The sequence below is a fragment of the Lonchura striata genome, chromosome 2 (assembly GCF_050655825.1).
Source record: "Lonchura striata isolate lonStrDom1 chromosome 2, ASM5065582v1, whole genome shotgun sequence".
NCBI classification, from domain to species: domain Eukaryota; kingdom Metazoa; phylum Chordata; class Aves; order Passeriformes; family Estrildidae; genus Lonchura; species Lonchura striata.
Genome location: NC_140704.1, coordinates 28,614,034 through 28,636,824, shown reverse-complemented (window position 1 = coordinate 28,636,824; position 22,791 = coordinate 28,614,034). Strand labels below are relative to the sequence as shown.

At 34.1% G+C, this 22,791-nt stretch overlaps 1 protein-coding gene across 8 annotated transcripts in view; it reads left to right on the top strand.

Annotated features, from left to right (window-relative positions):
- DGKB (diacylglycerol kinase beta) overlaps positions 1–22,791 on the top strand; it is a 385,149-nt gene that overhangs the window by 234,565 nt on the left and 127,793 nt on the right. For all 8 annotated transcript variants that reach the window (XM_085573112.1, XM_021538316.4, XM_021538321.4 and 5 more), the window contains one exon: positions 8,749–8,813. In XM_085573112.1, the coding sequence (XP_085429238.1) occupies positions 8,749–8,813 (65 nt within the window). The remainder of the gene's footprint in view (positions 1–8,748; positions 8,814–22,791) is intronic.

Sequence of the window (22,791 nt, the reverse complement as noted above, 5' to 3'; positions counted from 1 at the left end):
TTTCCTTAAAATATTGGTCTTTGACATGTAGCATGTCATTAGGTTTTGCACTTCAAAAAAGAATCTGACCACTGACACTATGTATAGAAACAAGTACACATTCACCTTTTAAGTTAAAAATTTGATTAGCAGTAGCAGTAAAACCAGTATGTGATCAAGATGATCTCTTAGAGTGCAATCTCTTCCATCTAATGTTGTTACAAACTATTTAATTTTACTTCTACAGTACCTTTTCAAAGAAACCACTGCGGTGGGAGTAAACTTGGCATGCGTAGCTCATGTGAATCTAGCTTTTTCTTGGAGGCTTCTTAGTTGGCCAGTTATTTTCAGACTTATTAATAAATAGGTTTGTCTCAGTTTGATATATAACTCTTCTGCCATTTTGGACTTGTTGCCTTCCCACAGCTACATCATGCTTACAGATCCTTAGGGTCTGAACTGGATTTCAGGTGCTCACTGGTACAAGGAAGGGGTCTGTGTTGGTAGAGGAGAAAAGATGGAGTAAGCTTGAAGGAATCTCCACAAAGGCAGGAATTAGAAATCTTATACACCTTATAAGAAAATTAAGAAAGGAGAAGGATTCAGAATTTGATTAATGGAACAGAAGAACAAATGCAAATATTTAACAAAAGTTAAGAAAGTTGTTTCTGGACCTTTTAGACAGAACAAACAGGCTATATGAAAGATGTAAGGGAGAGAATCTTAAAAAGCTCGTCGTAAATCAGCAGAGAGAGAGAGCGAATGTCAGTAGATAAATAATCCAACATCTAGTCCTAATTTATGAGTATGTTAGAGGGGTTTTTTATAAATTAATATTTGTTTGTCCAATAGGAAAGATAATAAATAATATTGTAATGCAAAAATTTAAATTTCAAATAGAAAATATAATGAATGAGGAAAACAGTGACCTTTTTCAATTAAGAGAAAAATATTCTTTCAGAGTGTAAATCAATGAGAGATGTTTTAATGGTTTGCATACTTCTTATAAAAATAAATACCTGCTATGGAAACAAATGAATGGAATAAATATGTATTAAGATTATAAGACTCTGTTGCCAAGGCTTTGACTAAGAAGTTATGGGAAGTTGCTAGGGAGAAGTCAGGTGAACATTTATTACTTGATCCCTATCAAGAAAATGAGTGCATAAAATGGGTGGTGATACAAAATTTGGCTTGAACCCCATCGAGGATTTCAGAGGACTGCTCAAACTGTTGTATTTCAGGCATACCTTCATAAACGTGAGAAGCTAGGTGTGCTCAGTTTCTTGTATGAATTATAACAAAAGATCTTGGAATAACAATTCAGAGCAGAAACATGTCCACATGCCTTCTGGGAGAGGCTTTCCAAAGGGGTTTCTTCTAACTCTTAAGCATACTGGGAGAATAGGGAAATCAACCTGACAGTTTAGGCAAATAAATTAGGGGCCTACAGTCAGCCCCTGTGAATACTACTCTAAAGCAAACTTAATCAGTGTTCAGAATGAAAATACTCAAAGGGATTTATGTTTGTTTGGGGGTTTTGGGGAGATTTTGGAGGGTGTTTTGGATTTTTTTTTATTATGAGAGTGTTTTTGTTCTGAGAGTGTACACAAGCAGTTACTCTTTATTCCAAATTTGCTTTTTTTCTCTAAGTTTTAATATGATGACGCTAATTAGTATTTCATCACAGAAAATGCTTAGTAATTGAGCACATTACTCACTTTTCTCTCCTAAGAACTGCAGAAGTGCTGGGCATGAATGTCTGTTAGTTTCAAGCTAGATGGGCTTTTAATGTAAAATTTGTTTCTGTGCTTTTTATTGGAGACACCTGTGAGCCATTTTGGTGTTTCTCTGAAGAACATCTGAAGCAACAGCCAATTGCATTGCATAGTGTTACCTGTATTAACTTTCAGCCTTAGCTGTGTCCTTGATTGTGTTCTGGTCAAACTCATTTTGCAGGATAATTTGGGGCTATTTCAACATAGTTCTCAATCAGCAGTTATCAGAAATGCTACTAAAGGTTTACCACAGAGATCTTTGTAATATGCAAGATATTTAATACATTGTCTATATGGCTATGTTGGCTAATTGCCATGTGATCACTTTTCTCCTTCTCTTTTTAGTGACCACATAAACACTTAGGATGGACCTAGAAGAACCCTTCTCTAGTTACAGTAAATTTAGGGTGACCAAATATAAAGAAGGGAAGATGTAGCACAGTGTATCCTCAGCAGATATCATCTTACAGGGTACCTGTCCTCTGCATTGCATTGAGGTGTGGGGCACATGACACATCTGGTCAGATAATACTTACCTCCCAGTCTTGTACTTGATTAATGACTTAAAAATATAGGTAATAGGAACGTATTGTCAGTTTCTAAAACCCAAAATAGCTCCTCAAAGAAAGTCCTTGAGATACTGGTACAAAGGCTTATCTTATAGAGCTGGTTCCTGCACAACTGGAACATGTGGTCACCCCATATAAACTGATCGATAGTAAATACCAAGGAGTCAATGGCTGTACGAGCCCACAATTTGTAGAGTTATGTACAAGCAGAACATAGGGGTGGCTGAGGTTTTTTGCACAAACATGGGTTTTTTTGGCAAAATGGATTCCATTTTGTTTCTATGTAGAATTGTCAGAAACTCAACAGAATTCTGACTTCAAATAAAACTATGAAATATGCTTATCTTTGTAGATCTTATCTGTTTCAATTTTTTTGTTACCATTTCCAGATATACAGTCCTTTGGTCTTTTGTCCATCATTTATAAATATTCTAGTTCTGATGTTCTGTCCTGGGTTTTGAGATACTGGCTGTTTAAATGAGTATTTAAAGTATGAACTGTGTCTTGACTTAGCAATACATGTACCGCTGAAAGGTATTTAAACTTGACTATCAGAGTATCGCAAACAAATAAATAGCATTATCTTCACAGTTTCTGTGTTCTTTTTGAAAAGCCAGGTACACAAATTTCTTAGAATTTTCTTCTCAGTTTTTTTTTTTCTTAAAAAAGTGAATTATTAGTATCTTTTAGTAAAGCTGTTTAAGTGCTTGTAATCTCTTCTTGCTCCGATGTTTTCAAACTACCATCTTTCTCATTTATACAGGCCCAAAATATCAGTAGAAATACAATTATAGTAACTAATGTTTCACCAAAAACTAATATATTAATGAATATTTTTTTAAATCCCTTTTCTTCTCAGGTTGATTAGTGCAATTTAATATAAAACCTGAGAGTCAAATGTGAACTGACCGCTTGATTCAAATAAGGCAGAACCTTAAACATCCTGACTGCCTTTTTTTTAGACTTGGTCATTCAATGGGTCAATATGATTTGTTTATCTGAGATTGTTGTCACGGGCTAGGAAATACTAAAATGAAGGGTATACATTTGTTTTTTTGTATTTTATATATATGTACAAAAAGTAGAATGCAGAATTGTAAGGATGTTTGTTTATCTAGAAATTAATTTTAAACCACCACAGCAGTTTCTTCATCCATCTTCAATGATATTTTTTGTACATCTGTACTATACCATATTAATAACTGATGTGAGCTAACTGGTTGTTCAGGTTAGATTTGCATTCTGATCCAAAGATTACAGGTTGCTGAATTATGCTTTAAGCTTCCTAGACTTGTGGATCCATTAAGCCTTAATTAAAGAAGCATCTTAGGAAAAAAAACTAATCAGACCATTTGTATCCAAAGAAGATGCACACTGGTCATTTGTTTGTTCAGCAGCATAAAAATTATTATTTAATGGAAATTTTAATCACAGCAAACTTATAGACAGACATATATTAAATGCATTAATCTTTCTATAAGGTTATTCACAATGTATAAGGTTACTCCTCTGAAAAGACTGCTTCAGATTGCTTTCCGGTAATGCTAATACCCATTAAAAAGATGAATATATATGTGTGTAAGTCAATCATAAGGTATTAAAGAGGTGTAGCAACTTAAGCTTCTTTTCTTCTTGGCAGGTCACTTTGAGAAATGTCCTAGTTCAATTAAAATATTTTTTCCATTTCCTAGGAGCAGATTCAGATATGCTCTGTCTGTTCTCTATCTTATCTTCACTGTCAGGATTTAAAACAAACCTGAGTGAGGTAAAAGGATAGCCTAGCTGCTTAAGAGCCTGAACAGGTTCAAATATAAGAATGCATATATGTGTATATGTCTGCATGTTCATCACATAAATGTCCTGGTTGAATACTTGTGTGATGTAAAGGTACATTTTTTAAGAGTTTGTACACTTTTGTAGAATTTAAACTGAGATAAACTGCATTTTCTGTTCTTCAAATACCCATTCTTTTATCTCTTGTTTCTAAATGCTACAGTAGTGAGTGGAAACTATCGAAACATGAAAGGCATACGAAAGTGCACACAGTGTGGCAGTTTCTTTCAGATTTGATTGGTGCTATGAATTTAGTTAAGAAAAATTATCATGTAGGCTATTCTCATATGACATCTGAAAGACTAAAAATATTGTATATATTAAAAAAAATGCAGAATTTTAGAATAGTACCATGCAACTCAAGTATTCCTATAGTAGTCTCAGAAACACAAAATTGCCTAATTGCCTGCTTTGTTCTGCTGTAGATGCTCTGTATTCAGCATTACTTTGTGACCAATATTGATTCTGATGCAAAACTGCTCCTGGAAAAAAAATCTTAATTGTTGGATGATTTGGTGAAAAATATTACAATTAGAGGTATAAAATGAGCTGTGTGACTGAAATGTGGATGAAAGAAAAGGTGATAGTTTCATATTGAAATGATGCCATAAGACAGACCTTCATCTTGCAAAAGGCTTGACAACATTGTTTCTCCTTAGATTATGATTATTAATAATAAATGTTGCCATTTTTAGGTGTGTTTGCATGTACTTATGGTGTGCTACTTGTAAAACTGCAAAATATTTCGATTCAGATATAGTAATGCTGAAAATTTGTATTTCAGGCCAGAATGCAAATCCGTTTACTAATAAAAATTAATATGTAAATCTCAGAGATTATATTAATTATAGACCAGTATCTGACTGTCAGATTATTCTTTAAAAATGCTGTTCTCTTAGCTAGGTAATATAATGAAGCATGTGAATTTGCTTTACTGAATCCTGGGTTTTCTCTTTCGCATAATTTTTATAGTAAAATACAAAAACAATTTCTCATATTTTCCTGGCTATTCACAATATCAGGTACCAGGAAAGCTCAGCATATTTTGCAAACTATATTGGGCTTGCCATACCATTACTCTGTTTCTGTATAGTTAATTAGATTATTTTAGTTTAGTTTTTGACACAAAAAATTAGTAATTTCTCTATTGGTCCAACAACAGTTGCTTGTCTAAACAAGTTGGGATAGATGCCCCTACTTGAAGTCGCTGAATGAAGTCTACTAAAATCAATCTCGTTACAAATGTAGCCAAAAATCTCACAATGAAGGACTCTTTGCTCTCCTCAGCCAGGTAACTTCTAATGGTTGTTCCTCAGGATTCAGGGATGGCATCTGGTAATTCCAGCAGCTCTTAGGAGACAGTGCTTACATTCCTACTCACTGTCAATTCCTATTACTTTTAATTCTTCCCATTGCTTTTAATTTACTTATACCAGTCAATATGCTACTGTGTTAACAGGTACAAGAATACAGACACTTGAAAAACCGAAAACTTGGTGTAGTTTCTTGTGGTTTTTGTTTCTGGTGGCTTTTGTTTGGTTTGGTTTGGTTTTTTTTTTTCTCTCTTATCTTTTTTTCCCCTAAAGCAGAGGATTGTTGTCCTAATGCACAGCCAGCCTGGGCTGATTTCAGATTTTCTTATAGTGGGGAGTTATGGTTGAGAAGAGATCTCTGGTGCTGGGGAATCTAAAAACTTTACTTTGGATTCAAAAGAATAATTGGACAGCATAAGCTGAAGGAAGCCATAGAAACTCCACTACTTTTGAGCTTATCTGTGTGTAGTTACTTTCCTGGTTTACAGTTTCCATCAATAAAAGTAACTCTTCAGCAATTTTTTTTAGTGAAATTGACCTAACGTGTGCCTGTCTTGTGCTATGTCTAAATTAGCTGGCTGTATTACTTATTTAACCTCTCTGTTCATTTAGTCAGTTGATTCATTTTGGAGTCAGACAGTGTTCAGGGAGGGGGGAAAATTTTGATCAAATCAACCTTGCATGGAAACAACTGCCTGTTTGCCATCTGCAGTGGGCATTGATCCCTAGCTTGTTTGTGCCTTGCGTTTGTTCTGCGTGAGTAAGCACATTAGCCCTTTCATTTCATTCATTAGACAGTCCTTGATTAGCGTTTCCTAGTTTCTGTCAAAAATGCTTCTACTCCTTTATTCATTTTGTCTTGGGCCTGTCTTATGCTTCAGCATGTAGAAAATGAACAGTTAACTACAATAGTCCTTCCATTTCTTTTTCATATGAAACTGGCTAACAAATATACTTTTCTAATGCCGGCGCATCTAATGTGGGATAAAGTATGAATGATGGGTCTTTCTAAAGTTAACAGAGTTATTATTTTAGTTCCGCTAGCAGCCATTGTTTAGAAGTGTGCTGTCTCAGGGTTTACTGTCAGCTTTATTTCATCCGTCTCCAAGAACTGTGGGATCACCTGGATACTTGTGGATGTTTGCCTTATAAAATTGCACATAAAAATACATTTAAATCAAAAATGAGTGCAGTTTGAGAATGCAGCATTGAACGTTTCAGATGAAAGTTTGGGTGACAGGACAGAACAATAAGGCATTTGTTGACTAACACTATTCACTTGGGAATTTTGCTGTCATTTCTTTGCAGAACAGTGAAATGTTGTATGACAATTCCATTCTTAAATATAATTAAAAAATACATGAATAATTATGCAATGTGCATAAAGCAGCAAACTATGTACATCTTTAGAAACTACATAAGTTCATAAAAATAAAATTGAGTACCTCAATGGAGTCAATACATTTAATGATACTACTAACTGATTTAATTTGTTCAGTGATCACAAGTTTTACCTAAAAATTCTATACTGTGTTACATCCTTAAGTAGGTAGTATGTGTAAAATTTTATGAATTACACATTGCTTTTTATTCTTAATTGTAAAATTTTATTTATATATGTTGTCAATCTATCTGAACAATTTTACCTTTGAATTCAATGGTATTAAGGTTCAACATTTATCTTTCCAAAGCATCCATAAGTTAGTAAACCAAACTTTGAAGGTTGGACCAGCCAGTTCTCTGGTGCATGCCCTGCTTAAGATTCTAGTAAATACAAAACTTTTTTAATCACAGAATGTAGAAGCCATGGTTTATATTAGTGGCTATCCTTCATACCTGCATTAAATGCTTGCTTATTTGAGATTTAGATTAGCATAGATTTGTGCAAATGAAAGTTATTTTGAATGAAAGTTTTAGTAATGTCTGGAATCATTAATAAATTATTTAAGTATTGAATTTAGGGGCTTTCCCTCCAAATTGTAATTCCAATTGTTTGAAAATAATATAAAATATTGCTAGATATAGGCTTATACTGAATTTAATATTTCTCTCACATTTTTAGGCTTTATAGTTCCATAATCTTTTAAATTGGTAAATAATAGGTGGGGAAGTTCATATATATATGATAGTTGCTTATAATGACAGTTTTATTTGTACTTTTTCTCAAATGTTTTTGCATGGAAACTGGAATTCATTGAAATTTCTTACTAACTGGAGTAACTGTTCTTATATTTATATTCATATGTATCTAGAATTTTAAGACATAACTACAAAGACATGATCCAAATTGATTTCTCTGTGTTTACTATCTGCTGCTCAAGAGTTGGTAGATTTCATACTCTCACCATTCATTTAATACATACATTGAAAAATTAAAGATTAATTCCCAGTTTGTAAAGTTTTAACAATTAGTATGAGAAATAAAAATTGCATTATATGAATTGAGAAAAAAATTCTCATAATACCTCCAAAGAAGATACAAAAATGCTTTGAAAACTGATTCTAGCACATCAGTTCCAAATCTTCTCTTTTCACTAATTCCCATCAGCACAATGGGTTTATTCTCTTCTAAATGTTATATACTTACAAATTTTTCATATGGCTATTTCATTTCACATACATGTTATTTGATTATAGTATTAACATAATGTACTTAATTTAAAATATTAATAAAATTTATTTAATTAAAAATATCTTTTTTATATTAAGCAGTATTTCCCCACATGATTTCACATCCTGACATACAGCAAATGGGGAGTCTTCCAGCAATTATTCCTGTTTCCTATCCAGTTTTAGAGAAAGCTGTTGAATACCATATGAAAATATCAACTTGTATGCATATAAAGTCACTTTGCTGAATCTGTCACTCACTTTTACTAAATAAATTTATTTCAAATAGTTTATTTGGTATTTTTAGAAGACAGAAAAATATCAGTGGTATAGAAATGTATCTTTCAGTTAACCTTCACCATCTCTGGATTTTATTCACTGTATAAAATTTGAAGACACTTTCACTACACAAAACTATCATGTCTGATTTGTAAAAAGAAGTAATGGAGACTGCAACAAGAATAATAAATTATCAAGTTCAGATATATCCCATTCTGGGAATAATGTACCTGTAAGCTTTCTAAGGGATAAGAGTATTGCTATTGTTGAAAATGACATTTCATAAAACACCTTACAAATTATGTGCATTGTGCACAGGTAGAGTCTTCTGTTTTGCAATTTTTCTGTCACAAAAAATTTATGGTGCTTTTTTTTTTGTTTTGTTAGGATGCTTCAATTGCCCACAGATTCCATATCATGAGAGAAAAACACCCAGAGAAGTTCAACAGTAGGTAAGAATCTAAAAATACATACATATAAAAATATTTTTCCATGTTATTAAGATATGTTCTGTGAGGGGTTAAGTTTTGCACATCTTTTAAAGTATTGATTCTTATAAAAGAGAGGAAATTGGTTCATTTTATATTAAGCATATGCTTCCAGACTGCTTGTAGTGTAACTTTTTGATATCTGGTATTTCAACTGAAATGAATAGCATTATAAATAAACTCTTCTCACAGGTGAAATGTTTGCCTTGTAAGGCTAGCATGGACGAGATGAAGGATTGTGTTTGTGAGGATCCCTGAACTGACACTTTGTCAGTAGGCACTGAAGAACACTTCTTAGACAGCTGCAGATGGTGATCCTTATGTTTCGTTCCCACACTCACACTGCTACATTGACAGGGGACTCTTCCATATATGCTCTTAGTAAGGGCAAGTGAATGCCATTTTACACAGAACTGCTTTTATCATTAAACAACTTTGCTTCTATAAAAAAAGTCAGGAATGAGACTTTGCATCTGTTTCTTCTGTTGTTCTCTGAATCTTTAGTGCTATTGCAGAGCTTTTCTGGAGATTAAAAATGCATTACGTTTACTGTAAATTCAATATCTGGTTTGATGAGTAGATAACATTCATAACACAATGTTTATGTTTGTTTCTTCTTATTTAGGTAATTTAGCAAGTAAGTTGTGGTAGGTAAAAGCAACATTTCAGAAACTGTAATTAACATTTAAAGACACATGGGGAGACAAAAGTAAGATACAACATTATTTGGAATAAACAGAGAATGTCTAGAAGTAATTATTAACAAAAATATTTTTTCACTGTGAACCTAGCCATAGAGTGTTTAGCTTTCCATGAGGGTTACCTAGAAAGCCTTCTGTAGATGCAAATCTTTATAGACCTTAGAATGATAAAATATGCTGTTTGTGTTCTCACCTAAGAGCTGTACAGAACGATGTTTAAATAGTGTGAAAATTATCTTGCTTATTGGTTTTTTGTATATATTTTATAGCTAATAGTCAGAATGGGTGCCTCTTTTTCTCAAATACACAATTTGCTTAGCATCTATACAATGACATACTGTGAACCCAAGTGTCAGTTTCTCTTTAAGTCGCATAGTACATATTTGTTTTCTGTGACCTCCTTTTCCTAGCTCTGGTGCTTCTCATTCCGAAAGAATTGCACTATGATAAGATCTGAACTCAAGCCTAATCTGTGCATCCCAATGTACTGTACACTTCCAGCAGGACTAGGGATATTGGACTGTTAGGAAACCACCATTTTCTAGGCCCTGAAGATGAAGCTAGTTTATCAGTGGTCTTTCTGCGTATTTTCAGCAGTTGGCAATTATAATTTATAAAAAGCTCAGCTAATAACATGAGTTTCAGATCAGATTTCATGTCCCAATAAATCATATGCCATTAATAACATCTGCTAGCAGACTCACCTTGAAATTCATCTATATTTTAAGGAACCTGATATTTCTAACATTATCTTAAGGAAATTAGTTACAAAAATATATAGTCCCAGTCCTTCATACTTTGGTACTGCGATATTGAGAGAACTTGAAAAAACTAAGATTCTATAGATATATAAAAATTATTTGGAAAGATTATGCCTTTCTTAAAAACAGTATAAATGCTTGAGCAAAATAGAATAGAACCTGATATTTTAAAATGTGTTTTCTTCTGTGTAATGAGGAAAAAAATGGGGTTTTCTATTTTTGTTCAATACAATTTTTGAGATGATGTTCATTCGCAAATACTTTTTTCATTACTACTTATTTGTGTGTCAAAATAAGTCTATAACATGTTGCAGCAGCATTTTGCTGGAGGGTATGAAAAGAACCCCCTTTTTTTAGTTGTCTTCTAAACCTCAAATCTTAATTCACCAGAATATAGAATTTTCTATGCAATCTCAATTATTTAGGCTCAGCAAGTCCAACTCAAGTCTGATTCATAGTGGGCTCATAGTTAACAGCACCTGCTCCTTTGAAAACCCTACGTTACTCATTTGAAAATCCTATACTGTCATATGGGCATATCTCTTGTGATTTCAAAAAAATAATTCTTTTTTGCTTTTATGTTAGTTTCCTCTTGCCTGACTTTCCAACATTTTAACTTTTCACTGCTGTCATTCAGAGTAGGCCCTTCCACTGAGGTTCTACTCTGAAAAATGAACATGCAAAAATTTTCCTTACTGAAGAGCAACTTTAAGTTTATATTGTATGCAGAGGATTTTTGAAATACCCAGGTGTTGTATTTGCTTTATGGAAGTAAGTTTGGTAAAATTTGAAGTGCGAGAATCTTTCATATTAAATCTTGGCAGTGATCCTCAAATTCCTGAGGATATTCCTTGCACTCTGATCCCAAGGTTCCTCTGTAAATAGAGTGAACTAATAGGAAAACTCCTGACACATTCTATTTGTGTAGAAGCAAAATCTTAAAGTACCTGTCTATTTTCTCAAAATGAAGATAAGAGAATATTTCCATACTTAGAATATTTCCATACTTTTTTAATTACTACTAGCCAATGTTGTGGTATTCTTTGGAACTAGGTCAGTAATTGTTGGGAACAATGTCATATTTTTGAAATTTTGCAGTATTCACAGATTTTGGACACCAGCACTTATTTATTATTACTGATTTACTAAAAATAAAAATAAATAAATTTAGGTTTAAATTTCTAAATTTTTAGAGATAGTTAGACATAAGTCTTTGGAAAATCTAAGTGTGTATAAATATTCCTGCACTAAAAATCCGCATTATCAATTGTTTCCTTTGTAATTAAGCACCTGCTTATTTGAATTTCTTAAGAAATTGAAATTATGTTCCTTTGTGAAAAGGGTCTTCTTTTTTCAGAAGCTTAATTTTCAATGAAAAAATACTTTATACATGCCTTAATGTCATGGAAAAATTATACTTGTAAGCTGTGATATGGAATGGCTCCATACTGTTTTCCAAATAAGGCTCAGCACAAATGTCTACCGGTGATTTTAAAATACACCTTACTTGTTCCCAAACCCAGGTCTGGAAGAGAAGAATTCTGGTGATGGTCAAATAGTAAAGAATGGAAATGAGAACACAGTAGTAGCATCCTGTGCTCTGTCAAAATAATTAATCTTAATATGCCATTTTAATTATATCTTTTGATCATTAGCACACCTTATCAGAAACCAGGACTGGCATTAAATTAAGATTTATGTGTGTTCAGAATATCAGCTGTCACATTACCCACTCCGCAGGTCTGAAGTGTTCACAACCTTGTGCTGGAGAAATCAAGTTTCCTTCCCAGCATCTTCTGCTTAAGAGTAGGGTCAGATTTTCTGATGTAAGTGTGGAAGGGCTGAGTTAGTGCCAGTGGGGATAAAACTTGCAAAAGGCAGTATTTCAAGTAAAAGTATCATTAAACTAGGACATTCTGTTGAAATGATGATTCAGTTAGGCCAAAATGCCCTACAGGGAGACCTGTGTAAACATCATAGGCTCGATGCTGGGAATAACAGATGTATGAGTTATGTGACTGGAATATACACAAGCAAACAAAGAGTACTTTCAAGAAAAAAAATAATTGAAATTAATATTAGCTTTTCTAAAATTATACTTAATTCAGTTAGGCATAGTAATTTGACACTTTGGCATCCTGTAGCATAAAAGATATTTCTTAGTCTCAGTAAAATAAAGTAGGATTTATAAATTATATTTATGGTCTTAAGTACATTGTCTTTGAAGTTTCCAAATATCAATCTATTTCCATCTTTTATGAAGAAAACCTAAAGCAGAAAAAGTTCCTAATAACTTCATTTATATCATATTCCTGACAATATACTTTTGGGATTCCCTTTCAACTCATTTAATCATACTTTTCTTTTGTGCTGATACCTATAAATTTAATCTCTAAGAAAGTTTTTAAGTAATAGAAAGTACTGATTTACCTTGTACAGGTGTTGTGCAGGAGAATAAGGAAAGGCAGTAAGAAGAGGTAGGAGAAATGGCAGATCAGAGAATCTTTAACATTATTCTGGGTGTCCTGACTTGGATACTGCACTATACAATGTAGTTATAGGATCATATCTTAAAAAAAAAAAAAATCCCATCATGCCTCCACTGTTACTGTATTCAAAGGCTTTATTGTAAGGGATGTCTAGTCCTGCCTGGAAGCAAAAAAAAAAACAGAACAGAATTATTTTCCCTGAGTAGTAAAATTGGAGGCAAGTTCAAGTTTTGTGACTGAAAGTGAAAAAAGTCAGTTTAAGAGCAAAATCAGTTATGATGGGGTAAATTAAATAGTCTACTCTCAGCTTTGTTTTAGGTTGACTTATTTTAGCTTAGAATCGAGCAGTCAAGTGTTTCATTTTGGATAGAAAAAAACTGTTTTGGTATTTTCATTATTCTTCCAGTTTTTCAGTTTGTGTGATGGAGTCTCTTGGATTGAATAACTACAGTATCTTTTAAGTGAATTTACTACACATCAACACAAAATTCCTAACTTTGAATTGCAGACATTTCAGCCTCTCCTTAAACCTCTCCTCCCTTCCTGGTTGTGACTGATATGAAAGTGTTTCAAAAGAAGTCACTGGCCCCACAGAGAGACCAGATTGCAGACATCTGTTACCTGTCCCATTGAACCCATGGGTTCCTATTCAAAAAAGGATAAGGCTCCAGGCAACAGTACCTCTGAACTCAGGCAGTATTGCTGCAACTATAGTCATCAGGACAAGCAAAGTGAGGTGGAAATATTTGCAATAGAGCACAAAACATTTTCCCACAGGCAAGAGATGGCTCGTAGTTAGACAACATACTCTGCCTAGCTATTGGTTATAATGCTTATAAGAGAGGAAGAAATTTAAAAAAACAACTGGCACGTTCTTTTGTCAGACTTCAAACATGTAGTAGCCCACCTTTAGAAATAATACCTGAAACATGTAATGTCTGCTTGTGTTGGGACAAAGGAAGATAGTTGAGCATAAAGCTAGTTTGGCCTATCCGTCTGCTATATACAGAACAAAATCACAGCAGTTTGGGTTTGCAGTGTTTGCACCTCTCTCTGTTACAAGATTTAGTGGTTTTTTGATTTCTCTAGAAAGTGCTAATGGGCTAAGGCTTTCTGCTTAAGAGACTTCTTACTCAGACACTTTTCTATAGCAGCTGTCTGGGAGGCTGGTGTGGTTAGGCAACCTTAGGTTCAGACTCATGAAGACTAGAGGCAGTGTGATATATAAAATATATGTTAAGCAGGAATACCTATGTCCTAGGCATGCCTTGGAATTTCAAAGTACATCCCTGAAAGCAGTATGCTGTGTCAGACCATAAGCAGAGCAGTGAATTTATATGTGTATTCTCGGGGTTGGCAGCTGTCAAATTCACTACTGCAGGACCAAAATGGGTTCAGGCTTTGTCGGGCACTTCTATTTGAGGGGATTGCCATTCTGCACTTTTAAAAAAACAACTGTCTAACATATATACTCTTACTATTAACAAGATATTGGAATGTTGTCTTTATTCTTTTAAAGAAAGTTATATGTTTATGAGATATATAGTGATACCCAGCTTTTTAAAAAACAGTTTCTTTAGAAATCGTTAAGTGTATTTGGGTTAATGTTAAAGAGTTAAAATCATTGCACTTTTAGGAGACAGGACTGTTCATACAGAGGGATTGGCCCAGCATGCATCTTGGAAGTAACAAACTGTTGATTCACAAAACATCTATCCATACACTACAGCCCAAGGTCAATAAAATCTAATTTTCTTCAACTTGCGTCAGACTGGTTAAGAAATTTATTGCAGATGATGTTTCCTTACTCAGAGCAGGTCACTGAACCTTTTCTATGTATTGAAGTGCCTAGTAGATGTTTTACACATTCCTTAATTAATTAAAGCTATTGCCTTTTATTACAATGTCTTAAAGGCAAATGTAACTCTCCAGGAATTAATTCTTGGTCGCTTCCACAGTATAGTCACAGCATTTGAAATAACAGTGGAAAACACAATGATAGAAAAATATTTCTAACTTCTTTAAATTGTTGTAAATTCAGATGTGAGAGGAGGCTATGGTAGATATGAAAAAACTGTAACAAACTGCTAAACTACTGCTTGCTGTTTGTTCCATGTTGATGAAGTATGGTCAAGTAATTCTATACCAATCAATAAGGTTATTTTCCTTGTTTTTTTCATGAACACGCTAAATAAAGTACTTTGTAATAAAATTGGGTTTTATCAAATACTGCTTTTTTTTTTGAGATGGCTTACAATCAGAGCTAATGATCACTAACATGGATTTGCAGCTTCAAGCTTCATTTTGAATGAATTAATTTTCAAATCTCTGAAGTAAATGGCTAATCTTTACATAAGTTTGATGTGGCTATAATTCATGTTTACAACAGATGCTGGGTTTTATAAACAGTTAAGCAGCAGCTCTTTCTAATATATGTCACAAACCCAACAAAACCTTCTTTCAAAATCCAGTCAAGATTGCTAAGTGGCCACAACGCACTTACACGTAGTATGATTGACAATATCCAATCCATTAAAAGCAATGAAATGAATTGTTAAGGGATCATTTTTACACTTCCTATTTATTAAACATAAACACATTACACTTTAGTACAAATAAATTAAAATTTAATCAGAAAAATGAAAACCTTTATTTCAACTGTGAGTGCTTTATGGTGCTTTTTAAAAATCCTTTAATTCTTATAATTAAGCCCCTACTACAGTTCCCATAGATAATGAGGAGAACCCAAATACTCTTTTAGCACACCACAGATTGACACAATATAAAGCATGTGCTTTTACTTCTCTTGTTATTTAACTCACAAGAAATCAGGTCCAAGATTTGCTTCAGCTCCTGACTCTTGTGATTAATATTCTTCAGGTTTCAACTCTACACTCTGCAATTGTAAGTTGGTTTAGATCATATTAGACAAACTTAGGTAATTGGAAAGAAAATTTTGAATAATTTAGCCAGTCCTTCTAACCCTATCTCAGTACTACTGTTCAAAATCCATTTTTTAATAATTACCTTAAAAGTAATGCTTTCAACCAATATCTGTTCCTGATTAAGTGACCAAAGTTCTTATCTTTGCTAATTGTATAACTGAAGCTATTTTAAGTACTTAATGTATCAAATAAAGAACCTCTGTCAACATCTCCATCATTTCAGATAGCATTTTTCATTCCCTCTTTATCCCATTTGAATGTAGTTTGTCTGGCTCAAGCCTATATGTTTTATTTAAGTGATCTGACTGTTTTTGATCTGATTCCAAGTGCCTTATTTGTATTGCAATGGGATGCATAGCTATTTCGAAGAAATGTTCACAGCTAGAGGTATTTCCGAATTTATAATATGAAGTAAAATATAATTTGTGTATCTTGGAAAATAAGATCAAGCCAAGCAGATCTCTCTCAAAGAAAGTTCCTATTCTCTTCTGATTCATATCTTCATTTTATTAATATATAAAATATTTTTCCAAAGAAAATATTTTGAAAATATCTGTTTTAAATATCATAAAGCAATTCATGTAATGCATTTCTATGAAAATTTAATGATAGATGCAGCTGTATAATAGTGCCTTTGTTGTAGCTGTATTTTTGCTGTCATACTGACTGCTGCTTTTTTTTATTTCACACGATAATGACACAAGTATATAATCAAAGTTGAGAGGTATTTGTCTTACTATTGAAGATGTCTTTAGCATTGATATAACCAAAGTTATATTTTCTGTTCTTTCATATTTTTATTTTCTTTTTATATATTTTTTGTTATGTAATGATAGCCAAAATATTTTTTCACTATCTTTGTCTATGTATGTGTGTTTTTGTGAAACAAATTTTTTAAATAAATTTTTAGAAAAAAAGCACAAAACAAAAAACATCACCAGAGAAATGTATTGACTGATTTGGTGATTTAAAGGGAATGGCTGTTGCTTTTTCTGATTTTTGCTATAGAACTCAAGTATATCAAAGAGATAGAAGTGGTTTAAAGTTCTATTGTCAGTCTTTCTCTCATGATACTTCATAGAGTGCCTAACAGAAGTTCTGATGTGTTTTGGCAATACTATTTTGGTCATTTATGCCTTTGAAACTAGATCATATAATTTCTTCTGTTCTTGCCATTCCTAAGACTGGCTTTCTCATTTTAGGATATTTCTGTGTGCTGTCAGGGCACTGAAGGAATTCCTCTCTGGCTTCTCTTATAATTCTATTGCTGAATGATTGGCAACTATTGATGTACATCTGCTTCTGAAGCAGAATATTAATTAATGGTCATTTTCCTCTCTCACCATTGACACTAGGATCCTGCTCTCAACTCTTCCCTTTGTCACACAGAGAAATTGTAGGAATTAAAAAAAAAAAAAATTGCCAGATTGCTAAAACAGATATAGTTTATGTTCAATTAGCCCTCTATTTGCCCTTCAGGAAATACACATTGTATATATATTATCTGTCTTGAGTGCTCTCTGATGTTCAGCTCTGGTTTGGGTAAAAGGGTTCAGATCAACAAGGCATGTGGCAGATTGTTGGCTAAGGGATCACTATACCCCTGCCTCCTTCCAGTTCTTTATGGAGTGCTTTTAAAGGATGACTTTGTGTGGAAACTGCCAAGACAGGATACAAGATGGGCAAAGAAACGTGGGGAGCAGTGGCATTTTGGTATTGTTTCTCACATTTTTAAAGATCAGGAGTTACAGAATTCTGAATTCATTACTGATCAGGGATTGTGAGAATACGCTTGATGTTTCTCCTATGTTCACATGCCATGGCATAAAATGGACCACAATAGGAAAAGGAGAAAATCATTGGACATAAAAACTGTTATCTGGTAGCTACATGGAATTTATTAAGATCTGAAAGTTTTCAGTTAAATCCATTTTCAATCATTGTAAGTCAACTCAGTTATGGAAAAAAATTAATACTGTTCCTTAGGTTAATAAATTAATAATAATAATAATTTTTAAATAATATTGAACGTATGTTATTTTTTTTCTGATGAGCTAAAATTCGGGACCAGAGTATCATTTGAATCCACACGACATAGGCAGATGTGGTAAAACCTACCTAGGATTTTAATTTAATAGTAAGAGGAAGAACTTGTTAGTTTCACCTTTTTTTTTTATCTTTTTTTTTTTTTTTTTTTTTTTTTTTTTGTGTTCAAATTAGACTTAGGGAACAGCTGCAAGTAATATGGTTTCCTGATTCTTGAGAACTTTTGAGTTACAGTGTTTTTAATAAAGATTTGTCCATATGAGGGACAGCAAGGTCTGTTAACCTTTCTTGCAGCATGCTATTTCTGAGCCAATTATGAAGATGTCTAAAGGCATCGAATGCTCTTTGGAACAGTAACTTTGTGATTTGGGAGTATAATGGCCAGCTGGAGAACTTTCTCTGTGGTTAGCATATCTGTGCTCACAATATATAAAAAACAAGGGCAGAATTGATTTTTTTTTATGAGCTAAAATTCTTCTTGGATTTTTTTCTTTTAGTTATGCTGATACATTAATAACTATAGTAACAGCAGAAGAAGCAGAAGCAGAAGAAGCAGAAGTGTTTTGGATTTTGATAGTAGAGCCTCGAAGGCTGTGTTAAGTTGTCAATCTAGGGTTTTTATCAAGATTTTGTTGATGTTCAAAGAAAGAAAAAAGTGTTAATCAAAGAAATATGTTCTTCTTGATGATACAAGGCAGCTGACTATTCACACTGAATGAAATCTTCAATATGTTTGGCTGCTTTGATTTCTTAGAGAATTGTAGTGTAAATCTTCACTGAAAGTGATGTGGGAGCTTAAATTTAATTGATAAGTTGTTCTGGGCTTTTGAAATGAAACCTGAGTGGATTGACCTAAGTATGGCTTATCCAAAAAAACCTTGCAGCAGAAGAGCTGTGCAGCAACCAGGACACTGCAGCCATGGGGCTGTTTTTCCACTGGCAGTCAGCCAGGCAGAGGGAGTTAGGGTTCAAGTCCCCCTTCTGACCAAGAATAATAAGATACACTCTCACTCAGAAAGTGTTTTAGTGACTAAAAAACAAAATAGGAGCAGGACTACAAGGCAAATTCAAAGTCCATAGTTCGCAACTACAGCAGAAACATAGATAGCAAGTAAGCAGGTGGGAATTTGACTCTGTCACGAGGTTGCCAGGTAAAGATGCATTTTTGTATTATTTAAAGTCTGGTGAATTTCTGAGTTTTTACCATATTGCTCAAATTATTAAAAATATTTATCCACTACTTTAGTCATATAAGCAAAATAAGTATTGTGGCACCTGGACACCTCTGCTGCAAAGGTGATGGTTTATGTGTTGTACACTAGTATCTGCATGGCAGAATTAGAGATTCCCAACTGCTTTTGTTAAATCTGTAATAGGAGAGCAGCAGCAGGAGGCAATAAGCCATGAACTGCCATGAAGAACTGTGGTGCTAGCTAGGTGACTGGACACAGGGAGCCAAACAAAGCAGTAGACAGTAGTAGACAAAGATTCAGGAGGAAGAGATTTGCACATGCTTGGACTGTGAGGGTATAAAAGCCCAGGGGTCCTTTGTTGGGGGTCCCTCCTCAGCGGAGCCAGCCTGAGTTGTCTCTCTGTTACTTCACTGTGAATAAATTGCATTATAGAATGAGACACACAAGTCCCTGCTGTGGGAAACCTAGAGCTGAAATGGTGAAGAAACTCGGTCTGACTACATGTGTATGGGGTGTCAGCTTACTGGATCTGCCCTCTCTGAAGGAGCTTTGGTCCCAGCAGTGACAGTATCTGGTGTTGGGAATGTGACTTCCAGAGAGTCTTGTGAATGGTCAGACTGGGTAGTTTGCGTACAATGCCCAATGGCATTAAAATTGTAGAATGAGGGAATACAGGCATGGAGCAGAACAGTCCCTGTCAGAGAGACATATTAGATACTGCAAACAGTGGCAAAGACAGAGCTGCTTAGAGGTACAGAAAGAAGATGCTGTGCAGGGCTACTCTGAACCTTCACTATTTCTGAGAGTTTCTCAAAATGATTCATGGGCAGTCACAGCTGACCTGTGTAATGAACTACTTCTAAGCTGGAGGGCTCTACAAGGTCTGCATGAAGCACAAGACCACATGTTCTCCTGATGTTTAGGGTAGATTTAAACTACTGAAGGACAAGGCAATATCACCATGGCTGTTTTGCTTGTACTTCCAGAGCCATCTGAGTTAGCACTAGCTCTGCCATTCTGGAAGCATGCTTCATTACAAAATGGAGATGTGGCAGAAGTATTGGATAAAATGTATGCACTGGTTGAGAACACTGGATCATAAGCTAGTGTTCCCTAGTTCCCTATTATACCAGCTTCTTAGTCCTTACAAAATATGTTTTAGCTGTCTCTAGTGAAGGAAGTCTTTGAGATTAAATTTTAACTTAGAAATTTGTTCTTGCTGTAAGGCATACTCATCTTTTCCTTCCTCTGGAGTCTTAGGACTTTTCTTGTTTCTCTTTCTGCTTTGACTCCTTTTTTCCTTGCCTTTCTTGACTTAACTTTGTTCGTTCACCTTATAAAATAATCAAGGGTACAGATTTCTACAAAACTTTAGTCTTGGTTAAGAAGGATTTCCATTTTTATTATAAAGCTAAATTAAGAGCTACTTAATACTCATGGTTTAGTATTTTAATAAAAAGGGAAAGGGAGAAGCTGATAGAGCAAGAGAAAAGTGCTTTTCAGCCATGTCTCTTACTTGAAGTCTTAAATGCTGCTTTGTTTTTGTATTTAGTGGTTTTTTTTCTGAGACCTGTATAGTATATTGTCTATCTATTTCATAACAATTTTGTTCTCTGTGAAATAAGGTGTAAAGTTGCATGTGTGTACATTTCTACCAGAAAACTCTTTGACAATGTAAATTTAAGTAATAAAACCATAAGTAGGGCTATTTAATGCTCTGAACTAGTAGCACACTAAAACCTGTAGCTGGGAAAAGGATATATTCAGTTTCTGTGCCAAGATTTTGATGCACAGTGAGAAGTCTGTCAGAGCTCCTGAAGGTGCAGTCCCTTTTGAAAGCATATTCAGAAGTGATTTTCATTATGGAAGCTTGTTCAGAAGCATGAATCAAAGCATCAATGCTACTGCAGAATAATTGCTATCCAATTTTTCTAGAATTAATTACTTTTATGAGTTTGTTGGTTTTGTTTGTTTTTTTGGTTTGTGGTGGGTTTTTTTGGTTTTTTTTTGAAAGCACTCTGCTGACATACCTAACTCTGAATATTATCTTGTTCTGTTGTCCAAGAATTTAGGTTTGGAAATAAGACCTGTTGCCTGGCAATGTCAGACTGTATCACTGAAACCTTGATCGATCTGAGTTTTTATATTTTTGACCTTTTGTCACAAGACATGCCTTTGATCTTCACAGCTGTAAGCTAAAAAATGCAGAGAGACAGTGTTTACTATAAAAACAATAACCTCAGATCTTGTTTCATTAACTGAGATACTGTCTTGTACATTAAAATTAAGTAACCTTCAACATTTTAGACTTATTGTCTTGTTTTACAGACTACTGTAAATGTCCCATGCATAATATCACAGAATATTGAACAATGTTTATTGCTGGATATATCTTACCCACCAGCCACAGGTGAACTTTTAACTGTATCATATAATACTTAAGGAAAATCGGTATCTTTATAGTTCTTAAACTTAGGAAATTCTGATTGCCCATGAGAACAAAGTGTCCTGCTTTCTGGAAGGAGGAAAATATAGCTAGTAAAAATTCCTGGGAGATAGTGCTGAGCTGGAAGTACTTTCCCTGATGTGAAAAAAAATCAGAACCTTCCTTTGTGACAGAAAGGGAACTTTGCCTCTCTTGCAGTTGCTGCTATGCTGAGAGCTGCAGTGCTTTCTTGAAATAAAACAATCCCAGCTGTAGCCCCCTAGTTAAGACTCTCCTTCTCCCCTGTGCTGCGTAAGTACAAGTTGCCTTGTGCCAGGCAGCTTGAGATTTCTCTTCTCTGTTTGTTAAATGGTGAGTGTTTATTCAAAGGAAGCTGAGTACCTGAACAGTATAGGCTCATCAGAGGGACTTGGAGGATGATTGTAGTGTCCTGCTGCCAGGGTGACAACTCCAGTAGGTAACAATGAAAAATGTGGCTAGAATTGCAAAGGTAAGAGCAGCTGCCTGTGATGTTGGTTACTAATTTATGCCGTTAATGCAAATACAGTATACACAAACTGTGTCTCCTAAGTCCCAGGTGATGTACATTGACTCACCAGAAACAATTAATAAAGAGTAGCTAAGTATGCTTTTCTATGTAGCTTTAAGCTGATATTCCATCTGTTAGCTAACAACTCTTTATAGATGAAAATTCCATTAAAATTGGCTTCATTATGTGTAGGGTTGGTTTTTTTTTTTTTTGGCTTCACTGCATAATACAGCCTAATCAAAGATAGCTAAAAATAATCCAGTTTAGCTCTGCATGGAAGTCATAATATGTATCCTGAGAGGGAAAAAAACCTAAAAGTAACAACCTGCACTATATTTTTTTACTGCAATGGCCAATGAAATAAAGCCTTTTTTTACAGTTGAACTCAGTAGGACTTCTTCATACTGGGCAGATAATATGACCCTGTGTTGGTTTACAAGATGGATTCCTGTATAGAGCTTGTATTTACAAGCTGTGACATTCTGCAACTACTTTACAGAAAAACTACTTTACAGAAGATGTGGAGGTTAAATTTCAGTCTTAGGTAGAATGATATTTAAAATAATAAAGTATTAAGTATTTCTGTGAAGATTTCTATATTTTTTGTCATAGGTCAGTCTAAAGATTTATTCCAGGAGCATCTTTGGTAGCAGTTCAGATTATGTTTGGCTTGGTTTTGTCTTCTAGGTTGCAATATAGAATATTAATTTTCAGTTTTACAAAAAAAAGGGCTAGGCATAGAGAGATGTTAGTTTTGTCCCATGGCTTGTGATGAAGATAAAAAGAGGAAAAATAAATTGCATTATCTACTTTGGATTTAATGTACACTTTC